The sequence below is a fragment of the Egretta garzetta genome, unplaced genomic scaffold (genome assembly GCF_000687185.1).
Source record: "Egretta garzetta isolate BGI_Z169 unplaced genomic scaffold, ASM68718v1 scaffold514, whole genome shotgun sequence".
Taxonomy (NCBI): domain Eukaryota; kingdom Metazoa; phylum Chordata; class Aves; order Pelecaniformes; family Ardeidae; genus Egretta; species Egretta garzetta.
In genome coordinates, this window is record NW_009259483.1 from 176,436 (window position 1) to 193,999 (window position 17,564).

Genomic DNA, 17,564 nt, shown 5'->3' on the forward strand with positions numbered 1-17,564 from the left:
GGCCTCAGTGGCATTTATGAAGTGTCATTCTGGTTTAATTAGGAAAAACTGTGATCCAACAATATCAGCTGTTCCTCTAGGCTGAAGCTCAGATTTTAACCTGGCTGAAAGAACTAAAAGCACTTGGCCCAAATTGGGTTAGTGTGTGAATCCAGCTGGAGAGTTTTCTGGGAGCTGCAAGGATGGTTAGTCTTCAGTCCATTTGCAGCACGGCAAAAGAAAAATCCTTGTGTCAGCACAAAGAAGGGGTGGCATAGAGACTGGGATTGGTTTTTTTTTTTTTTTTGTGGCAGTACTAGTTGATATGACAGTGATTAAGCATTTGTTTCAGAAACTTGTCAAAATGAGCTTTGGTTACATTGAAATAATGTTTGCTTTTGGCTAAAAATCTTCAGCGTTATAATTACTGACTATACTGTTGTGTTTGTAATGAAGGATCTATGTTTATGTCTGAGATATTTTTCCTTAAAGAATTTTAAGACTTCTATAGTTGGAAGAGCAGCTTATCCTATGGATACCTTCATACTAAAAATACTGAATGAAGCTATGCACAAGCCAGTCTTGTAGGATGCAACTGAAAAGTATTCCTAGGTAGTTGTTTAAAAATTGTATTTTGTGGGTTCTGTACGTTTCTGAAATTTTTGAGAGCTCGGGGAAGTGCACAACCTGTAGTACTGCTCAGCTGAAGTCGTGCATCAGATCAGCTGATGTTAGTGGATGTATAACTCTACACTTTGGCAATGTGCCTTTGAGTTGACACGTTTTTGAAGCACCGGTTGTTGCAGCTGCCCAGCATGGTGTAGGATGAAGGCAAGTCTCTGTTCCTTGTTTTAAAAAGGACAACCTAGTTTTGCAAATGACACATCGTTTAGCATGCATAGTCTTGGCTTTAAATCAGTTGTTTAGGATGTGTGTTTCAGCAAAATGTTTGTGGGGTATGGAAATCTTACTTGTATGTATCTTCAAATGACTCCTCAAGTTTTTATCAAATGGGGAGCTTTTGCATATTTTAAACTGTAAATAAGTAACTACTTGTTAATCAAATATATCTTCTTTGGGCTTCCATACATCACTGTAGCCTTTCTTAATTATTTGTAAAGCCTCATTTGTAGAATTACTATTTCATACGCTTGTTCATACTGATACACCACTTACAACAACAAACTTGAACAGGAATCTGACAATTACTTGAGCAAATTCTGAAAGATGCCATATGAGGAGTGGGAAGCTTTTTGCTGTGGGAACGCAATGTGACACTTTTTCAGTTCAGATTTTGAAGTTCAGATAAAATGAAAATCCATAGTACTGCAAAGGTGGTATCCTCGTATTCTAACTTTTGGAACGTAGAGATTACTAGAGTATTTTGTGTGCTGCTAGCCCTACAAAAGCAAGTAACTTTAAAATCTACAGTGAAACTCAGAGCCTCAGAGTAGCATAAATATTGAAATAGGAGATGAAGTGAGATTTCATGATATTTTTGTATTAAAAAAGCTAATTTAAAGGAATATCATTACACTGTAGTGGAGGAGAAATTGCAAGATGTCTTTATTTTTTAGGTCTTGGAGGCATACACTGATGACAAAGATGTGGAATATAAACAGTATTGCTAATTTAGAGGAAACTGACTATTGGCAAGTATTTACTCACTGCTCTTCTGCTGCATCAGTGCCAGGCATAGCAGAAACCAATAGCTGACCACTCAGCAAATGTTGGGAGAGAAGAGAGGATGTCAGATTTTCACTAACTTACCAAGTCAGTTTATTTCTTTTACGTTGCGTTTGACTGAGTGATTTAAGAATTTATGTGAGAAAATATTTTAAGAACTATGTTTTGTATTTCTTTTGCCTAAACTCATTGTATATCATCCTTGCCTAAACTCAGTGTATATCATCCTCGCCTTCTGTAAAGGGTGAGCCTGTGACTTACCCGATTCTACATCCTTGGCTCTGGGCTGTGTCCTCCCTAGCTGGCAGGAATTCCAGAAGGAGTCCTGGTCCACCTCCGGTTGTCTGTCCTTCACGGCTCATCCACTGCAAAACGTAGCAAGCATGCTAGAGGGTCTTGGGATATCACCTTATTAGACCTATCTGTTTTCCTTTCAGCTTGGTGAATGATGTTGGCTACAAAAGCGGCTCAGTTTTCCTCTAAGTAATTATTAGAAAACTAAATAGTGGTGGCAACAAACAATTTGGAAGCATTGGCTTGGCACTTAAGCAAAACAATTCTTCTTGCTCTATTAAAAAGGGTGTAGTCCTGACAGCACAAGCCTATTCCAGCCTACCTCAGCCTTTGTTAGAGATAAAATACCCATTTTTATGACTACAGTGGAAGCTGTCTTATGGAAACAAAAACATGTAACTGCCTCCAAGTAATTGAGGTATCAAATTTGTGTATTTTGCCAAGGTTACTTAGAAGGGGCAGCAGCATATACAGCAGAGCACATCTCCATGATCCTTTTGCTCCTTGTTTGACTAGACCAAATATTGAAAAGCAGAATTATCCTAACTTGCAAATGGCATTGCCCTAACTTTTTTTTTGTTCCTTATTGCCCCAAAAGTAATATTGCTGGGGTAAATTTGCAGAATTCTGTCAAGCTGTCTGTATCTTTTTCTTGCTACTTGTGCCAGTTAAGTGTCTTGTCCTAATGTAGTTTACCTTGTGCTGCCTGCAATAACAAGTGCTTCCAAAGACATTAAGGAGAGAAGGCATCCAGAGACAAGGTATAAGGTATCAAAAGAAATTTTGACTAGCACTAGAAATCTTATAAGTTCAGTCCTCTGATAGATTTTTTTTTCTTTTTTTTTTTTTTTTTTTTTTTTTTTTTTTTTTTTTTTTTTTTTTTTTTTTTTTTTTTTTCCTTTTGATTGGCTTAATAGCGGAATGTCCCACCTGGGATATATTGAGAGCACTCAACACTTACTTCCAGTAGTTTCTATTGTGTTCATGTGTAACTTTTCAAGGTAAGAGCTGATGTGGTGTTGAGTAAGTCAATCTATGTTCTCTTTGTAGAATTCTGTAGAGACTCTTTAGTTTCCATGTAAATAAAAATAATTTTCTTTTTTATCCTTCTGAATTTTTCTGTGATATTCATGCCTTAGATGTATCAGTTGGGTAGGTTTTTTGAGTAACATCCTGCCTCGTGCTTCACCTTTCTCTCCTCTTGCTCCAATTTGATCAGTAATACTTCATGTTCTTAAGTAGAATGCGAGTAATTGAAGCTATACTGTCTTTAAGGTGTTGACCCTGTATCTGTACCAAGTATTTTAGTCTTAAAGATTAAGTAAACCAAATCACTTATCAGCATGTGGATAGCTGTCTGGGTTTTATTTCTGTCTGAGTAATGAAAGATCCTACTATGACTAATTGATCTGTGATCTGTTGATTAATATACCTTTTATTCTCAGCAAATGTTAGAAATTATGTACTGCAAATGCTGTGCAATTACTTGTCAATAGTAATGTATAGATGATAAATATAATGTTCCTATCATCTTTCTCTCTTTTTTTTAAAGTTCATATAATTGGAGAATTCAATCAATTATATTTATCACTGTATATCTCTCCAGAGAGTAAGTCCAGCTCTGCAGCTTTCTCTAGATGCATAGTTCTCCAGACCAAGCAGTAGTGGTCTCAGATGTATGCCTTCTTAGCCTTAAAGAGAGCATTCTTCTTTAGCATCTTTCACAACTCTCTCTGTTACTCTTGCTTTCATTTTGAAGCAATTTGGGTTTTTTTTATTCTCTTGTGAAGGCTCTTTATTTTGGCTTTGTCAAAGCCCATGAAAATTCAAGGTAATATGCTGGTTATGGTGTTTAACCATAGAGGATTTGTTGTCCTGGAGCTCTGCAGCTTGTGTCACTTCCAGTGGAGTCCCTTAATCCAGTTACTTCATAGATAGCTTGTGCATTCAGATTTTCCATGCAGGTCAGTTTTGACACCTTCTTGTTGCTTGTCTCTGAAACTGCATTGCAGTATGACTACAGCTTGATCAGTGTCCTGGTTTCGGCTGGGATAGAGTTAATTTTCTTCACAGTAGCTAGCATAGTGCTGTGTTTTGGATTTAGTACCAGAAGAATGTTGATAACACACTGATGTTTTCAGCTGTTGCCAAGTAGTGCTCAGACTACTCAAGGACTTTTTGAGCTTCTCCTGCTCGGCCAGGTGCATAACAAGCTGGGAGGGAGCACAGCTAGCACAGCTAACCCAAACTGACCAAAGGGCTATTCCATACCATATAACGTCATGCTTGGGGGGGGGGTTAGTTAGTTCGGTCGGTCGCTCGCGGCTCAGGGACGGCTTGCGGCTCGGGGACTGCTTGCGGCTCGGGACGGGCTGGGCATCGGTCGGTGGGTGGTGAGCAATTGCATTGTGCATCATTCGTTTTGTATATTCTGTATATTCTGTTATCATCCTCATTATTACTATTATTATTATTTTCTCTTATTAAACTGTCTTTATCTCAGCCCTCAGCTCTAACCTTTTATTTTCTTTCCGATTCTCTCCCCCATCCCATTGAGGGAGGGGGGGGAGTGAGCGAGCGGCTGCGTGGTGCTGAGTTGCCCGCCGGGGTAAACCACGACAATCAGATATAGGGGTTTTCTTTTAACTAATATAGAAAATAAAGCGAGGTAAGCTTTGGCAAGCCTGGGCTGCAGCTGTTAATTGCATACTTGTAATTCCATGCAAGCTTGGATGCTGAAGCCCAGGTTGTCACGTTTCAGCTGTTGTTGGTACTAGACATGGGTGGACCACTGCTGTGAGTAGTTTTTTTTTCATCTGCAGTCATGGTGAAGAACTAGAAGTGGAGAGAAAGTTGTGATTTCGTTTCCCTGGTTTAAGAGACTAGAACTTTTTTTTAAACGCTGAAAACTTGCTTCCTTTGCTTCATGTTTAATTAACTAACTTATCCTATTTTAAATGGGTACTTTGCAGACATGCTGTTTATCAGGGGCAAAGCGTATATATGTAATTAGAGCGAACGTGACTTTCTTCATGAAGTGCCACAAATTGTTTGCCTTGTGAATTGTTGGTGGTCACTTTGTTACAGAGACACAGTCCAGTTTTAAATGCAGATTCTTATATTTACCCTCCCCTCTTTCTGGAAACCTGTAGATTTGACCTACCTCATCTGTCTGGTGTCTTCTTTCCATCATTTTCCCATCCTCAAGCCCCTCATGCCCTGGTTTGCTGGATCGCTTCTTGCCTCACTTTGCGGCATTATGAATTCTAGTGAGAGTGGTGGGTTGGGAGTAAGGGACCATTTCTTCTGGCAGCAGCCAAAATCTCACCTGTGAAGTTAAGCCATTGTTTCATGGCCATTTGTAGAAAGCTAAAACGGCTTCTGCTTTGAGGGGAAAGAACAGTACTTGAAAAATGCTATCTAGAATCTGTTGCAATATTCTTCTGAAGTACTTCCCTGCTTTTAATGGCTTTTCTGAATTACTTAAATGGCATCTGTGACAGGAATGATATGCCAAGAGTCTGTCTTCAGTTACTGCACTTAAATTTTAAATTTTGCTCTAAGAAAGTTGATTAAAATGGCTTACCGTATCCTGAATGCTGAAATTTTGTTGCTGGTGATGCGGTTGCTGACAGGCAAAAGTGAATTTATCACTGGTAGACTTCCCTGTTACTGTGTTTTGATAGGATCAGCTTTGTGGCTCTAACAGATGTTTCTTCCATAATTTATGTTCAAAATTTAAGTTGTGAAATGGTGGAGCTTTGGCTTTCTTTCCTTTATAAACATCTATAAAATATACAGTTGAACTCTTTGCAAGATTTCACATGATACTGTCGTATGTGGAACTGTAGATATGTGGGAGCAGCTGTGTAGCATGGTGCTGCTCCCACCCCTCCTCCTGATGGGTTTCATGTGGGTGTTCTTGTATGTTTATCAAAGTGTTGGTTTGTATTTTGTAGAGCGCTGAAGGCAGGAACTAGCCTTTATGAAAGCTTCTAAAATCAGACTTAAAATTAAAAGCATCTTGCAGTCTCCATTTTTGTGGTCATCTATAATGACATGGCAGAGCATCGTTCCCACTTGGCGAGAGGATGGTTCCGTCATACCAGTTGGTGTAGTTCAGGCTCTTCGATTATTCATGTAGCTTCTCTTTTGTATAAAAGCAAAAAAAATGTGTGTTACAGTGCCATCAAAGCCATTGCATATTTGCATAAAGCTGCAGGTGCTCTCATGCACATAAACTGAATGGTATAAGGATGAAAGATGAAATGCATCATTTTTTATGTCTTCTGACAAGTTTTTTACCTCTCTTTGAGTCACAAGCATCAAACTGATGGGATTATATTTTAAGCAAAAACTGTCACGATAATTAGAATTTATAAAATGGAAAAAAATCTATGAAAAAACTGTCTCACCTGCTAAAAATAAAATATGCTTTGATGCAAACATTCTGTATATGTAAGTTGTGAAGCACAGCATTTTTCTGTTGAATTTGATCCCTTTGTAATAACTCTTTGGGGCTATAAAATGTACTAAAAATCTCTGACCCCTCACATCAGAGAAGAAACATACTGTTGGATATCTTCATTCTGATGAAGCAGTAAACCAACTGCAGCTTGTGTTTGACTGTTGTACCAAGTGACTCTAAATACAGATTTCTACTTAGAATGCAGTGGAAGCTTTGAAAATATGCAATCTGTAGAAAACCCACGTCCCCTGGAACATTAGGTGTTGGTAGCTTGTCTCTAATAAACCACAAGCCACACTGGGATGAGTTACCTTCTCTCTCCCACCAAAGTTAGCAGTTAATGCGTCTTCTGCATCTGCAGTTCCTACTGTTCTCAGTTAATGGATACAGCGACGGAGACTGGGTCATCTTCTCAGTGACAGTACATGAAGCTTGCTTCTTTGAGCTAAATTGACTGAAGTCTCGGTTTATGATGCTTCAATCACCAAAAGCATTTTCCTTGCAGGTGGGTGGTTCCTCGGCAGTGTTGTAGTCCCACCCGAAGCTTGGGAAAGCAACTTGAAATTCCTAAGTACAGATAGCATGTGCAGTCACATTCCCAGCGGTGCAGTTGACTGTCAGAGGGCATGAGCATGAAATACTGTTTGGCTGGTAGATAGCCAAGTAGTTGTTAGTGAAGAATAGAAAAACTGGTGATGTCTGCAAGAGTAATTTCTTTCCTCTTTGATGAAGAGGTAGGAAATAAAACGTGCAGAGAGCACACTCAGAATGTTCAGTATTGGTTAGTGATCTTGATCATTTGATGTGTTTAATAAACTCTTACATGGGGTCATAAATCTAAGAATGTAGGTCATGCTTTTAAGGTCAGGGCTTGGATTTCAGAAAACAAGATGCTAAAAAAACAGTAGCAAACTGATACTGGATTTTCAGAGTGATGTGGTAGCTAGAAGATGTAGTGTGGTGCATTATCAGGAGATGTAATAAATGAATGAGAAAATAGCAGCCTCCAATAGGAGTTACATCCAAAGCTGGAAGCTGGGCTGGATTGGGCTGCTTGTCTGTTTCTGTTGTAGGTATTTCAGTAAGAATGGCGGAGGCTGAGAATTTGGTGGAGATTGGAAATATGCTACATTCTCAACATGCCACAACAATGAACTGTGAAAAAAAGCAGCATCGTTAAGATTTAAGGATAACAATTCACTTCTTTTATTATAGAGAGGAGATACTTGCAGCTTAAGTTTCTTTGTAGTAATAAAGTCATAACAAGAGCTGATGGATAGAAGTTGAACTGGAAAAAAAATCCATGTATTGAACACTTAGCTGCAGGTAGATTTTCTAACTGGTTATCACAGATTAGGATTTCTGGTTCATTTACAGGGAATGATTTTGGAAATGAAGGTGAAAGATTGATGTAGCTCAGTTGAGAACAATCTGAGTTAGTTACTTTATTTTTCATCTTTGGAGCACTCCTTTCCCCCCATTCCCATGGATTGCACGTCATTGTTCCAGTTTTTTAATTGTTAATTCTCTGAACTTACCTGCTTTAATATTGTTCTGTAGAGTATTTACTATGGTTTGCAAACCATTCCAGTGGTTGCTGGTGGTCTCTTCTGACACCCAAAAACATGCTTGAGGTATAAAAGAGAAAGCTGAATATGTTGGGCTGGTTTTTTTGTCTCCCTTCTCATGTTACAGCTAGTCTCATCTGTGTAGAGAAAAAGGGAAGTACTAGATCAGTGTTTTGTTCACCAAAGAAGAAATTTTGCTATCCAGGGTTAAATTTAAATGGTGTGCCGTGGGCCATCTGTATACAGATGCTAATTGTTGACAAGCAATTGTTAACCCAAGTGTATAAGAAAAACTCCAATATTTGTACAGCCATTTAGAAATTCATAGACTTGAGAAGAGTTGGGACTTTTGCTAGCCCTGTAAGGGCTAACAAAAGGTTCTGTCCTTGGTGAGACTGACAGGAGTATGTTAATAAAAGTACATGCTTATTTCAACCAGCTCCATCTATTTGAATGTGGCTATGGAGGAAAAAAGCTTGAAAAAATGCTGAAATTTTGAAACGCTAATTTGCTCTTAAACATGACTCCCTGTCCCTGGAGGTATTTAAAAGATGGGTAGACGAGGTGCTTAGGGATATGGTTTAATGGTGGGATGGCAGGGTTAGGTTAATGGTTGGACTTGATGATCTTAAAGGTCTTTTCCAACCTAAATGATTCTATGATTCTATAACAAAGAAAAAGAACTGTATATTTGTTCAGAAGAACTTGAAGCATATATGAAACATTCAGTGGGAGAGTGAGGGCAAAGTAAAAGCAGTAGCTGGATACAAAAAATAATGAAACTCTTGGATTCAGGATTACCATGCAAAGTCAGAGTATTTTTTTCATTTTGAAACAAAACACTTCATGCTGAAAACAGAAGACATAGTATATTTCTAAAAATCATTCACTCTAAATTAGGCAGCTAGATCTAACTGCATCACGATGCTTTGAGTGATTGGAAGTTATTACTGCTGAAATGGTTCTATCACGTTGCATCCTTATGCCACTTCATGTAATGGTGAAAGGGCAAAATCTCATCAGAAATGCTTACTGAGGGTGGAAAGATGTGTTTTATTTCGGATGCGTCTTTTTTTTTTCACGTTAAGGCGAAGTAGATTCACTTGTTTTCCCTATTCTCTTGTTTGTCATATTCATAGCCTGTTGCATCCTTGGAAGCTGCATTCCCAGCCTTTCCCGTAGGGAATTCTTTCAGGTGAACTTGGGTTGAACAAGGTTCTACATGGGTAGAACAGAGGGGTTTGTTTGGGTTTTGTGGGTTGTGGTTTTTTTTCCCTTACCATATTTCTAACTCAGATCAGAGTATTTTAATGTGCCCAAAATTAGAATTGTTCAAATACACTTGGTTTCTTTAATTCTGCTTCTCCTGTAGTCAGCAGAGATTCTTGCTTGATTACAGTGGAAGCAGCGTGACTCCCCATAGTACAGTATTGAATATTCCAGGTACAGTTTTTACCTATAGTTTCAGTATAATTGTTTTATTTGATATTACAGCCTTCTACTACATCATAGGTGTTGACTGTTACGTGGTCTAAGGCACAACTGCATCTAGGAGTGGTGCATTGATGCAAACTCTTACATGTAATACCTCAATTACTGGTAGCAGTTAAGCAGTCTAAACTGTTATAATCTGCACTGGTTGGTTAAAGTTAGCATGGGTAGGCATTATCTAGGGGGCTGGGCACCTCTGGGAACAAGGTGGTGCATAAATATCCTTAGCATGCTTGCCATTTCACTAATTTCAGCTCAAAACTGCTTTCCCAACATTGCTACTGTAAGGGAGACAAACCTCAAATTTTTCGGGGCATAATGTTTCAGCAGTTCAGGAACTACTTGGTATGGAGTGCCACAGCTGCAGGAACCATCTAGGGCAAGCTGCTGGTTTTCCATCACATACTTTAAAAGCTGAAAATCTAATTCCCTTATGTTGAATTTCAGTGGCAACTTGACAAGCACTGTGATTTTCAGCAGAAGTGGTTGTTCTGAGTGTTTTCCACTTTAAATTCTGTAGCATGTTAAGACCAGCAATAACCCTAATAGAAGGGAGAAGAAGGGACAACCCTTACTGTATATTGAAGTAGAATCTGATACACAATCTTTCTTCAGCAGTGCAGTAGAGAGCCTTTTGCAAGATTATGGTCAACTGAAAGGATACGTACATTGCAAAATGGGAGCCCTGCTCGAGGGGTTCGGTAGGGAGGATAAAAAACTATTCAGTTTAACTGGAATGATATGTACATCTTGAGCACATACTTCAAACTGGCTGCAGCTAAGGGGTCGGCAAGCTGTGTTTTTCAGAAGCCCCTTTCTATTGCAAACTTCAGGGCAGCTTGCCCTGCCCTAAAGATCTTGCAAGTGCAGAGTAGGCAAAGTGCATCCCTTACAACCAGACACCTTTAGGCGCTGTATTTACTGCGTAGTTCTGAAATGCCTAATGCATGTGACCACAGAAAAAAGCAAAAACTGCAGTGGTAGTGATGAAATGCTTGTCAGCAAGCCTGTCCCTTCTGGCTCATGTATAGCTGTTGTGTTTGGGTTAGCATTCCCAGCACTGCTATCTTGAGGTTAGAACTTGAGCATCTCCTTGTTCCTTGGCTGCCGCAGCCTATCTTCCCAGCTGTAGCCAGACCTTGCTCGCAGCACGGGTTAGCTCATCTGTCAGGCAGGGTGGGGTTTGAAGAACAAGCACAGCTAATGATGTAGCCAGCCTGCAGGAGCTCTGGTTGCAGTGTTTCATCAGCTGCTAATCCATTTACAGCACAACTAATCAGATTGCTCTGTTGGGTACTGCAGAGACTTTGGGCTACAGCATTGTAATCGAGACGGCTGATGTGTATAAGCTAGGTTGTGTATGAAATCGAGCCGGCTATTACAGTGGAGACAAGGTTTTGTCTACTGAGGTTCGTAACTACTTTCTGTTTTGTAACTCTCGATTACTTGCATTAACCCAGGGCATTTATCTCAAGACAAGTTTTAAAGCTTTCCGAGTTTAGTCTCTAGATTAACCATTATTTGTTGGGGATAGTGGGATTAGCGGGCTAGGTTTTTTATTTTCTAAGTGTGGGGGCAGTGCAGCTCATTCTCCTCCCTCAGTGAAAGTATGTAGTTTGCACCCAAATTCATTAGCTTAAGAGCAAATTTCTATGTGACTGTTTCTGTACTAACAGTACTGCATATGAAAACTTAAACAGAAAGCATCATTTTTCTATGCTTTTTTCCTTAGTTCTCATGCCAGTGTGAATTGTTGTGTTGAAGTAGTTTCTTTACAATAGAAAACTAAGCAACAGACTTGTCTTTTTAAAATACTGTAATAAGTAGTTGATCTGAAATTCTTGTTCCTGTCTCTGTAGAGCTGTAAATGGGGGGTAAGCTTTGCTGTGGGAATTGTAACTGTATTTGCTTGGATTGTTATGGCAGTAGTGTCTCCAGATTCTTTAGCAAAGCTGACATATTGTTGGTCATGAACAAATTACCAAAAAACAAACAAAGTCCAATCCCCCTTCCCTGCCCAAACAACAACAAAATTCCCAGGCAAACCACTGAGTTCTGAAACTTCATTTTAGTTCTTGTGGCTTTAGTAGTTAGACCAAACTAATCTCAATCTCTCTTTTCCTGCCCCCCTCCCCCTCTGCTTTTTTTTTCCCCTCCCTGACAGTAGGACTCTCAAATAATATTTGAAATAAAGGAGATAACGTAATGCCAAAGCAGACTAAGCTAGAAAGTCATACCAGGAAGATAGCTTGTTTATAAAATTTAATGTGGGGTAATGTCATCTTTGTGTGTTGTAATGGGAGCAGTGGAGAAGTGCGGAATGTATTCAGTATTTAATGTGATCAGAAAAATGAATGTCTACAGAATCCAACAGTGACAGTTGGATTTGCAGGGTTTTCCTTGAAATCAGAAAAGGTGATAGATTCTCAACCCCCTAGAGCGCTGTGCATGTTTTCAGATAGTATGTTTCGAGAGTATTTGAAATGTAGGCCTAGATGTTTATATTAGTGTGATACTGAAACTGTTCTATTTTCTTCCAGGTGAATCTGGACTGGGAAAATCAACATTAATCAACTCATTATTCCTAACAGAATTGTATTCCCCAGAGTATCCAGGTCCTTCACACAGAATTAAAAAGACTGTACAGGTATGTCTGGGGGGAAAAAACTGTAGCTTGAAAAATGTAACTTGCAATTTAGTAACATATAGTGATACAGTTGTCACATACGCACCTATGTTTCAAATAAGCTCAGCCATGATTTGAACCATTAAGAAATATTCGGTGTGTCTTTCAGTGTACCTTATCTATGCAAAACCTGCAGGTTCTGAAACCTGTAGCTTGTTGAAGTGTGGGATCCCTGAAGTGAAGTACTTCATGTGTTGCCTGTACTTCAGAAACCTCATATGGGTGCAATGCTGATGGGAAATTGAATGTTTTATTATCAATTCAATATTGAGTATATCTGTAGAAATACCTAGATGTGCACTAAAACCCCTGATTGTTTAATGCAGGCTCTTAGAAACCATGTATTAAAGGATTTGACATGTATAAGGACCTAAAGTATAAAAGTATCGCCAATCTTCTGCAGCCTGTATCCTTTGTGGTATATTTTTTACCTGTTATAAGTTGTCATTCTGAAACATATTGGGGACTAGGTGAACTTGGCTGACTTTAAGCACTAGACTTGCAAGAACATCATCTTTGCCTATTTAAGTGCATGATGCAACTGAAATATTTAGTCAAAGACTGCAAAACTGAAGTTGATCCATTTGTTTTGTGTAATAATTTACTATTGATAGATTACATTTTTCTCTCAAGAAAAGGAGCATGCTTTTTGTATTATAAAAAGGTGATTAAAAAACCCCCAAACCCAAGTACTAAGAAACTGTTGTGGGTAGTCCAGGAAATCATTACGTTTCAGTGGGGTATTTTCTGCCTCCGCAGCTCAGCAGCTGAATAAGGATGCATGAGCTCTATTTATGTCTCTTGATGCACGTCAGACACTTGTTTAAGATTTTGGTGAAGATAGCTTGTGACAATCTAACTTTGTACAGATGAGGACTGGGGATGCTCGACATTGCAGCAGAGTTATTCCAGCTGCAAAATGACAGTCTCGGACCACCTCAGCTGAGGCTGAAGTGATTGTGCAATTACAGCATTGTCATAAAGTGATTTAAGCCTTCTGTTGAGTTAGGAGGGCATGCAAGGTGCTCAACAGAAGCTGTAAAATTGAATGCTTTTTTTGTTCAATGGAAGTAAATAACTGTACTCCAATGCTATGATCCACTGTGTTTTGTGGGGCTTTTGGTTTGGGTTTTTTGGGGGTTTTGGATGAGGCATTTTTTTAATCCAGTCTCAGAACACTGAATAATTACCACAGGGCCAGGAAAGTTAGTTACTAAGAAGGTTAAATGATGTTGCTTGTCAGTCAGCTCAACATCAAAGTCTTGAATACTAATAGAAAATGCATTTGTTGCAGAGTATCAGGTTTTTTAATTTGAAAGAAAGCTTTTGAACATCTTGAGTTTGATTAACAATATGTTTATTTTTTCTAAGCTTTGGTCATGTCTCTTAGGCTATTTTATCATTTTAACGTAAAACCATAGTGACTGTGACAAAATTGACTTAAAAGCTTGTTAGCAGGGGCATTATGCCATTATTTGAATTAGAAGGGTTGAATTTATGCACCTATTTCAAAGAGACATTAAGTGGGATGGAAAAGATGTGCAAATAGTTAAGCTCTGGTATAATATATTTATTAATGAAATAATCAGTGACTGGAAAAGTAAGAAGGGTGACTTCTTTTTTTATCAGAACAGATGTGTGCGATTTCAGTACTGTTGATTACACATTGATATAGAAGAAGCTAAACCAATTCAGGTTATGTTCTTTTAATTTTAGTTTAAGTAATGGTGGGTTGGATTCCCTGTCATTAGAAGATTTTTTTTTTTTTTAATTGGAAAAAAACATAGGAAAAATTTGCACACAAACAAAAAAAATAGCATCTTTAAAGATAACTCAGTTCCATCCTGGCTAAAGGTGGATCAGTGTAGGAAGAATTGAACTAAGACTGTGTGTGTGTAGCTTCTGGAATCTGAGTTAAGCACTTCCATCTGTTAGGTGGCAAGATTAGATGATCTGTTCATCCTGGCCTTTTGAGTTCTTCAGAGGTTGTTTGATTTTTTATTAATTTACTGGTTGAAGAAAAACCCCATACTCCTTTGAGGAAGCTTCACTTAGTATTTTTTTTAAAGCATGTAAAGCTGGGATAAAAAAAAAAAAAAAAGCTTGAACAGAGCCCTGGATGAAAAGCCATTGCATTTTTTTCCTATTTCCACTGTGTGGGATAAAGCCTGAGGGTGGTGGAGCTGGACAAAATTATTTTCAGTAGTGAACTGGGGTCTATCATGACTTAGCAAATAATATGATTGGAATAAAATATATTTAAAGACCACCTTCCCCCTCAGAAACTGTTGCTTACTTCATCTAATGAGAGTATTTTTATTTGAGTATACTTGTAGTGCTACATTGCTTTGCTTTCAGTTACTCATTGTGACAAATGAAAAATCAGTAAGCACAGCATTTTAAGAAGGAAATGGAAACTGTCTTATTTGAGTGTCTAAGTGAGGGTAAAATTGTTTCCCTCTAGAACCTTGAAAATTATGTGTGCTAGCAACTGTGTATATGATGTGGAGGCAATTCCAGTCACATATTAAATCAAAGAATTAACAGTGGGAGCTGCTATTTGGATCCATGGGGTTGTGCATTTTGCCAGTGTACACTTTTCTAAGTTGAGGATGTCAAGGGTTTTGTAGTGTAGAGATGAGACACACCACCAAAGCATCCTAAAATCTTGGTGGTAATAATTGTCTGTTCTTATATGGTGGGAATAACATTGTTCAGGAATTGTATGAGAGTCTCACATAGATAAATACAGACTGTGGTTTGGGCTTGAAAACAATTGCAGTTGGAAGTTGTTTTGTGAGGCAGGTTGTTTGTATTAATTTCATGGAAAACACAGAAAAATAGTTAAATAGTGATTTGATGTCAGATGAATTCAAAGGAAACTTCTTCAGAAATGATGGAGTATGAAATATGTTTTCTCTGATCATTACTTGGCCATGTTAGATGGAGTAAAGGCTTGTTTAATCCATTAAAAGCAGTCAAGCTGTAACAAGCATCATGTCATGAATGCTGTGTAGTAACTGCCAGGGAGACCCGTGTGACCCGGTTGAGTGGAGTACATGGGAAAATGGCTGTTTGGATGAGACTTTTATGAAAAAGTTTTAAATTCCAAGACTTGAACTAATGTTTTCCATGAATCCCTTGGGAATACTTGTAAATCAGATGATAGGATGCAGTTGGATGCTTAGCTATGAATGACACTAGTTTACAGTGATTTTCTGGATCTTTTCCAGATGCTGCTGCTTTCTGTGCCCTTGACCATGTATGGACACATCCATTTAGGTTAGAAAAATGCAACTTCACAGAGGCTTTATGGCAGGTTCTTCACCTTCTTTCTCTTACCATTAGTCTCTACCGCTTACAATATGTGGTCTGATTTGTCCACAACACAAGTGTAGGACATTTAATTTGATCAACTAATGTTTCTTGTTTGGCAGGTCTTTGAAAACCTTGCTCCGATAGCGAGTTACCGACATGAATTTATGAAAAGTAAGAATAAAATTAAATCCTCACCACCCAGCAAGGTATTAGCACTGCCTGCAGAGATTCAGTTAGTGCAGGCCAGTTGTCAGAAGGTGACTTCACAAATTCAGCCACACTTAAATTTTACAAGCATACTGAATCAGGAAAAATGTTTGGCGTGGCATTTCTGAGGATCTCCTGACCTTCCTTTTCCTTTGTTATAAACACACGTTCAAGATAATGTTTTATTAATTGCTTCTTTTGTAAAAGCATTCCACTGTGAGTGCTTAATAATTTAATGGTTCTTGCTGGGAATTTTTGTGCTGGAGAATAAAACTGATACCTTGTAGCACTTGGCAAGAGTACAGCTCTTAACATTATCGTCTCCAGTATTTTGGAAGTGTTACGGGTTTCTTATATTTGCAGAGAGCTTGGTTATAGGAGGGCTTTGTGGCTACTATAAGATAGCAAAAAGAATGCGAGGAATCAGAAGTTAATCTCCTGTGCGCTAAAGCTTGTGAGCAGTAAACTCTTGGCTGAGTTGACTGTGTGGCTGGGGATTACTGTCTTCAGTTCTGGCATCGATTGTGTGCAATAACATTTCTCTGTAGAACTCTTTGAGGAGGAAAAATACATTCACCGCAAATAGAATGTAAGTTTTTAAAGTACTGCATGTATTCCTAGATTCTCATGGCTTTGGACTGGACACTGGAAGGATAGGAATTGTACAGTTAGTGAAAGGGTAACTTGGTGGTATCTTAGGCTGGTGTGTGCGCGTTGGGGGTTTTTTTATTTACTTTTTTAAAAAAAAAAAAAACAAACCCAAACCCAACCTTCCTAACCTTGCATTAAGGCCTGCTCAAGTAGGAAGTTGAATTGGGTGGCCTTGAAGTCCACCCCAACCTGGATTCTTCTGTGACTAGCATACAGGTAGCCCAGTGTTGGGGGCTTCTGTTTTATGAAGCTGCCTTACTGACATTTTTTTTGTCTTTGTGCTAAGTGAGGAACCAGCTCATGATGACTGCATGCTGTAGACAGCTGTAGTGTAGCCGAGTTAGTTTTTTTGAGACCTAGAAGTGGAAGGAATTGATCTGACTCAGATAGGATCCCTACTGATGAGTAGATAAAATAGCACCATGTGTACTCAGAGGTTAAATATGGAGCTTTCTTTGCTGTTAGTTACTGTTTTCTGTGTTTCTGTATATTCTCTTCTGAATCAGAATCGGTGTTTTGCTTGTGCAAGAGGTATTTAATTTGACTTTCTGCAGAGTGTTAATTTATCTTGTGGATTTACATTGCATCACATAACCAGTGATTGCAAAGTGTTTACAGCAACATTCAGGTGTGGCTGTGAGAGAGTCTGTTTCACCTATATAACTAGGGATGTGCAAGCGCTTAAGTGGCACTGATACGAGCTTTCTTAAATTCTGAGCTGGTCAAGAGACCATCCACATAGGATTTATTATCCAAGTTTCTACTCTTTCTGAAAGTTCATTGCTGAATATTCTCGCAGGTCTTACCTAGTTATATTTAACTTTATTTTCTCTCCCCAGTTAGGAGGCTTAAGAAATGTTAAGCAGTGAGCAACAAGGTGGCATCAATGTCTGCCAACTTGTGTGTGGCTCCGAAAAAATGGCTGATGTGGCGGATTTCTTGAATCCACATCTAGAAAACAGCATCAGTAGTGATTGGATAGAAATTGTCTTAATATCAGGGAGAAAACTGTCATTAAATGTGTGAGCAATTGGAAAGAGCCAGCATGCTGACATGAGTTTGCCATTTCTTACTGCAGTGTATCAGACTGGCTGGTACAACAGTGGTGTACAGCACACGCGCAGGCAGATAACACCTGACACCGCCATTATCAATAATTACTGGGATATTGGTAGAAAGAAGGGGGTAGCAGTCCATTTGCTGTCTAGCCTAAACT

General features: G+C 38.7%; 1 protein-coding gene across 1 annotated transcript in view; it reads left to right on the plus strand.

Annotated features, from left to right (window-relative positions):
• The window catches only part of SEPTIN7 (septin 7), a gene marked incomplete at its 5' end in the record, with an annotated part of 69,361 nt that overhangs the window by 29,532 nt on the left and 22,265 nt on the right, over nt 1-17,564 (plus strand). Inside the window, one exon of the mRNA XM_035892762.1 lies at nt 12,027-12,133. Coding sequence (XP_035748655.1) covers nt 12,027-12,133 — 107 coding nt within the window. The remainder of the gene's footprint in view (nt 1-12,026; nt 12,134-17,564) is intronic.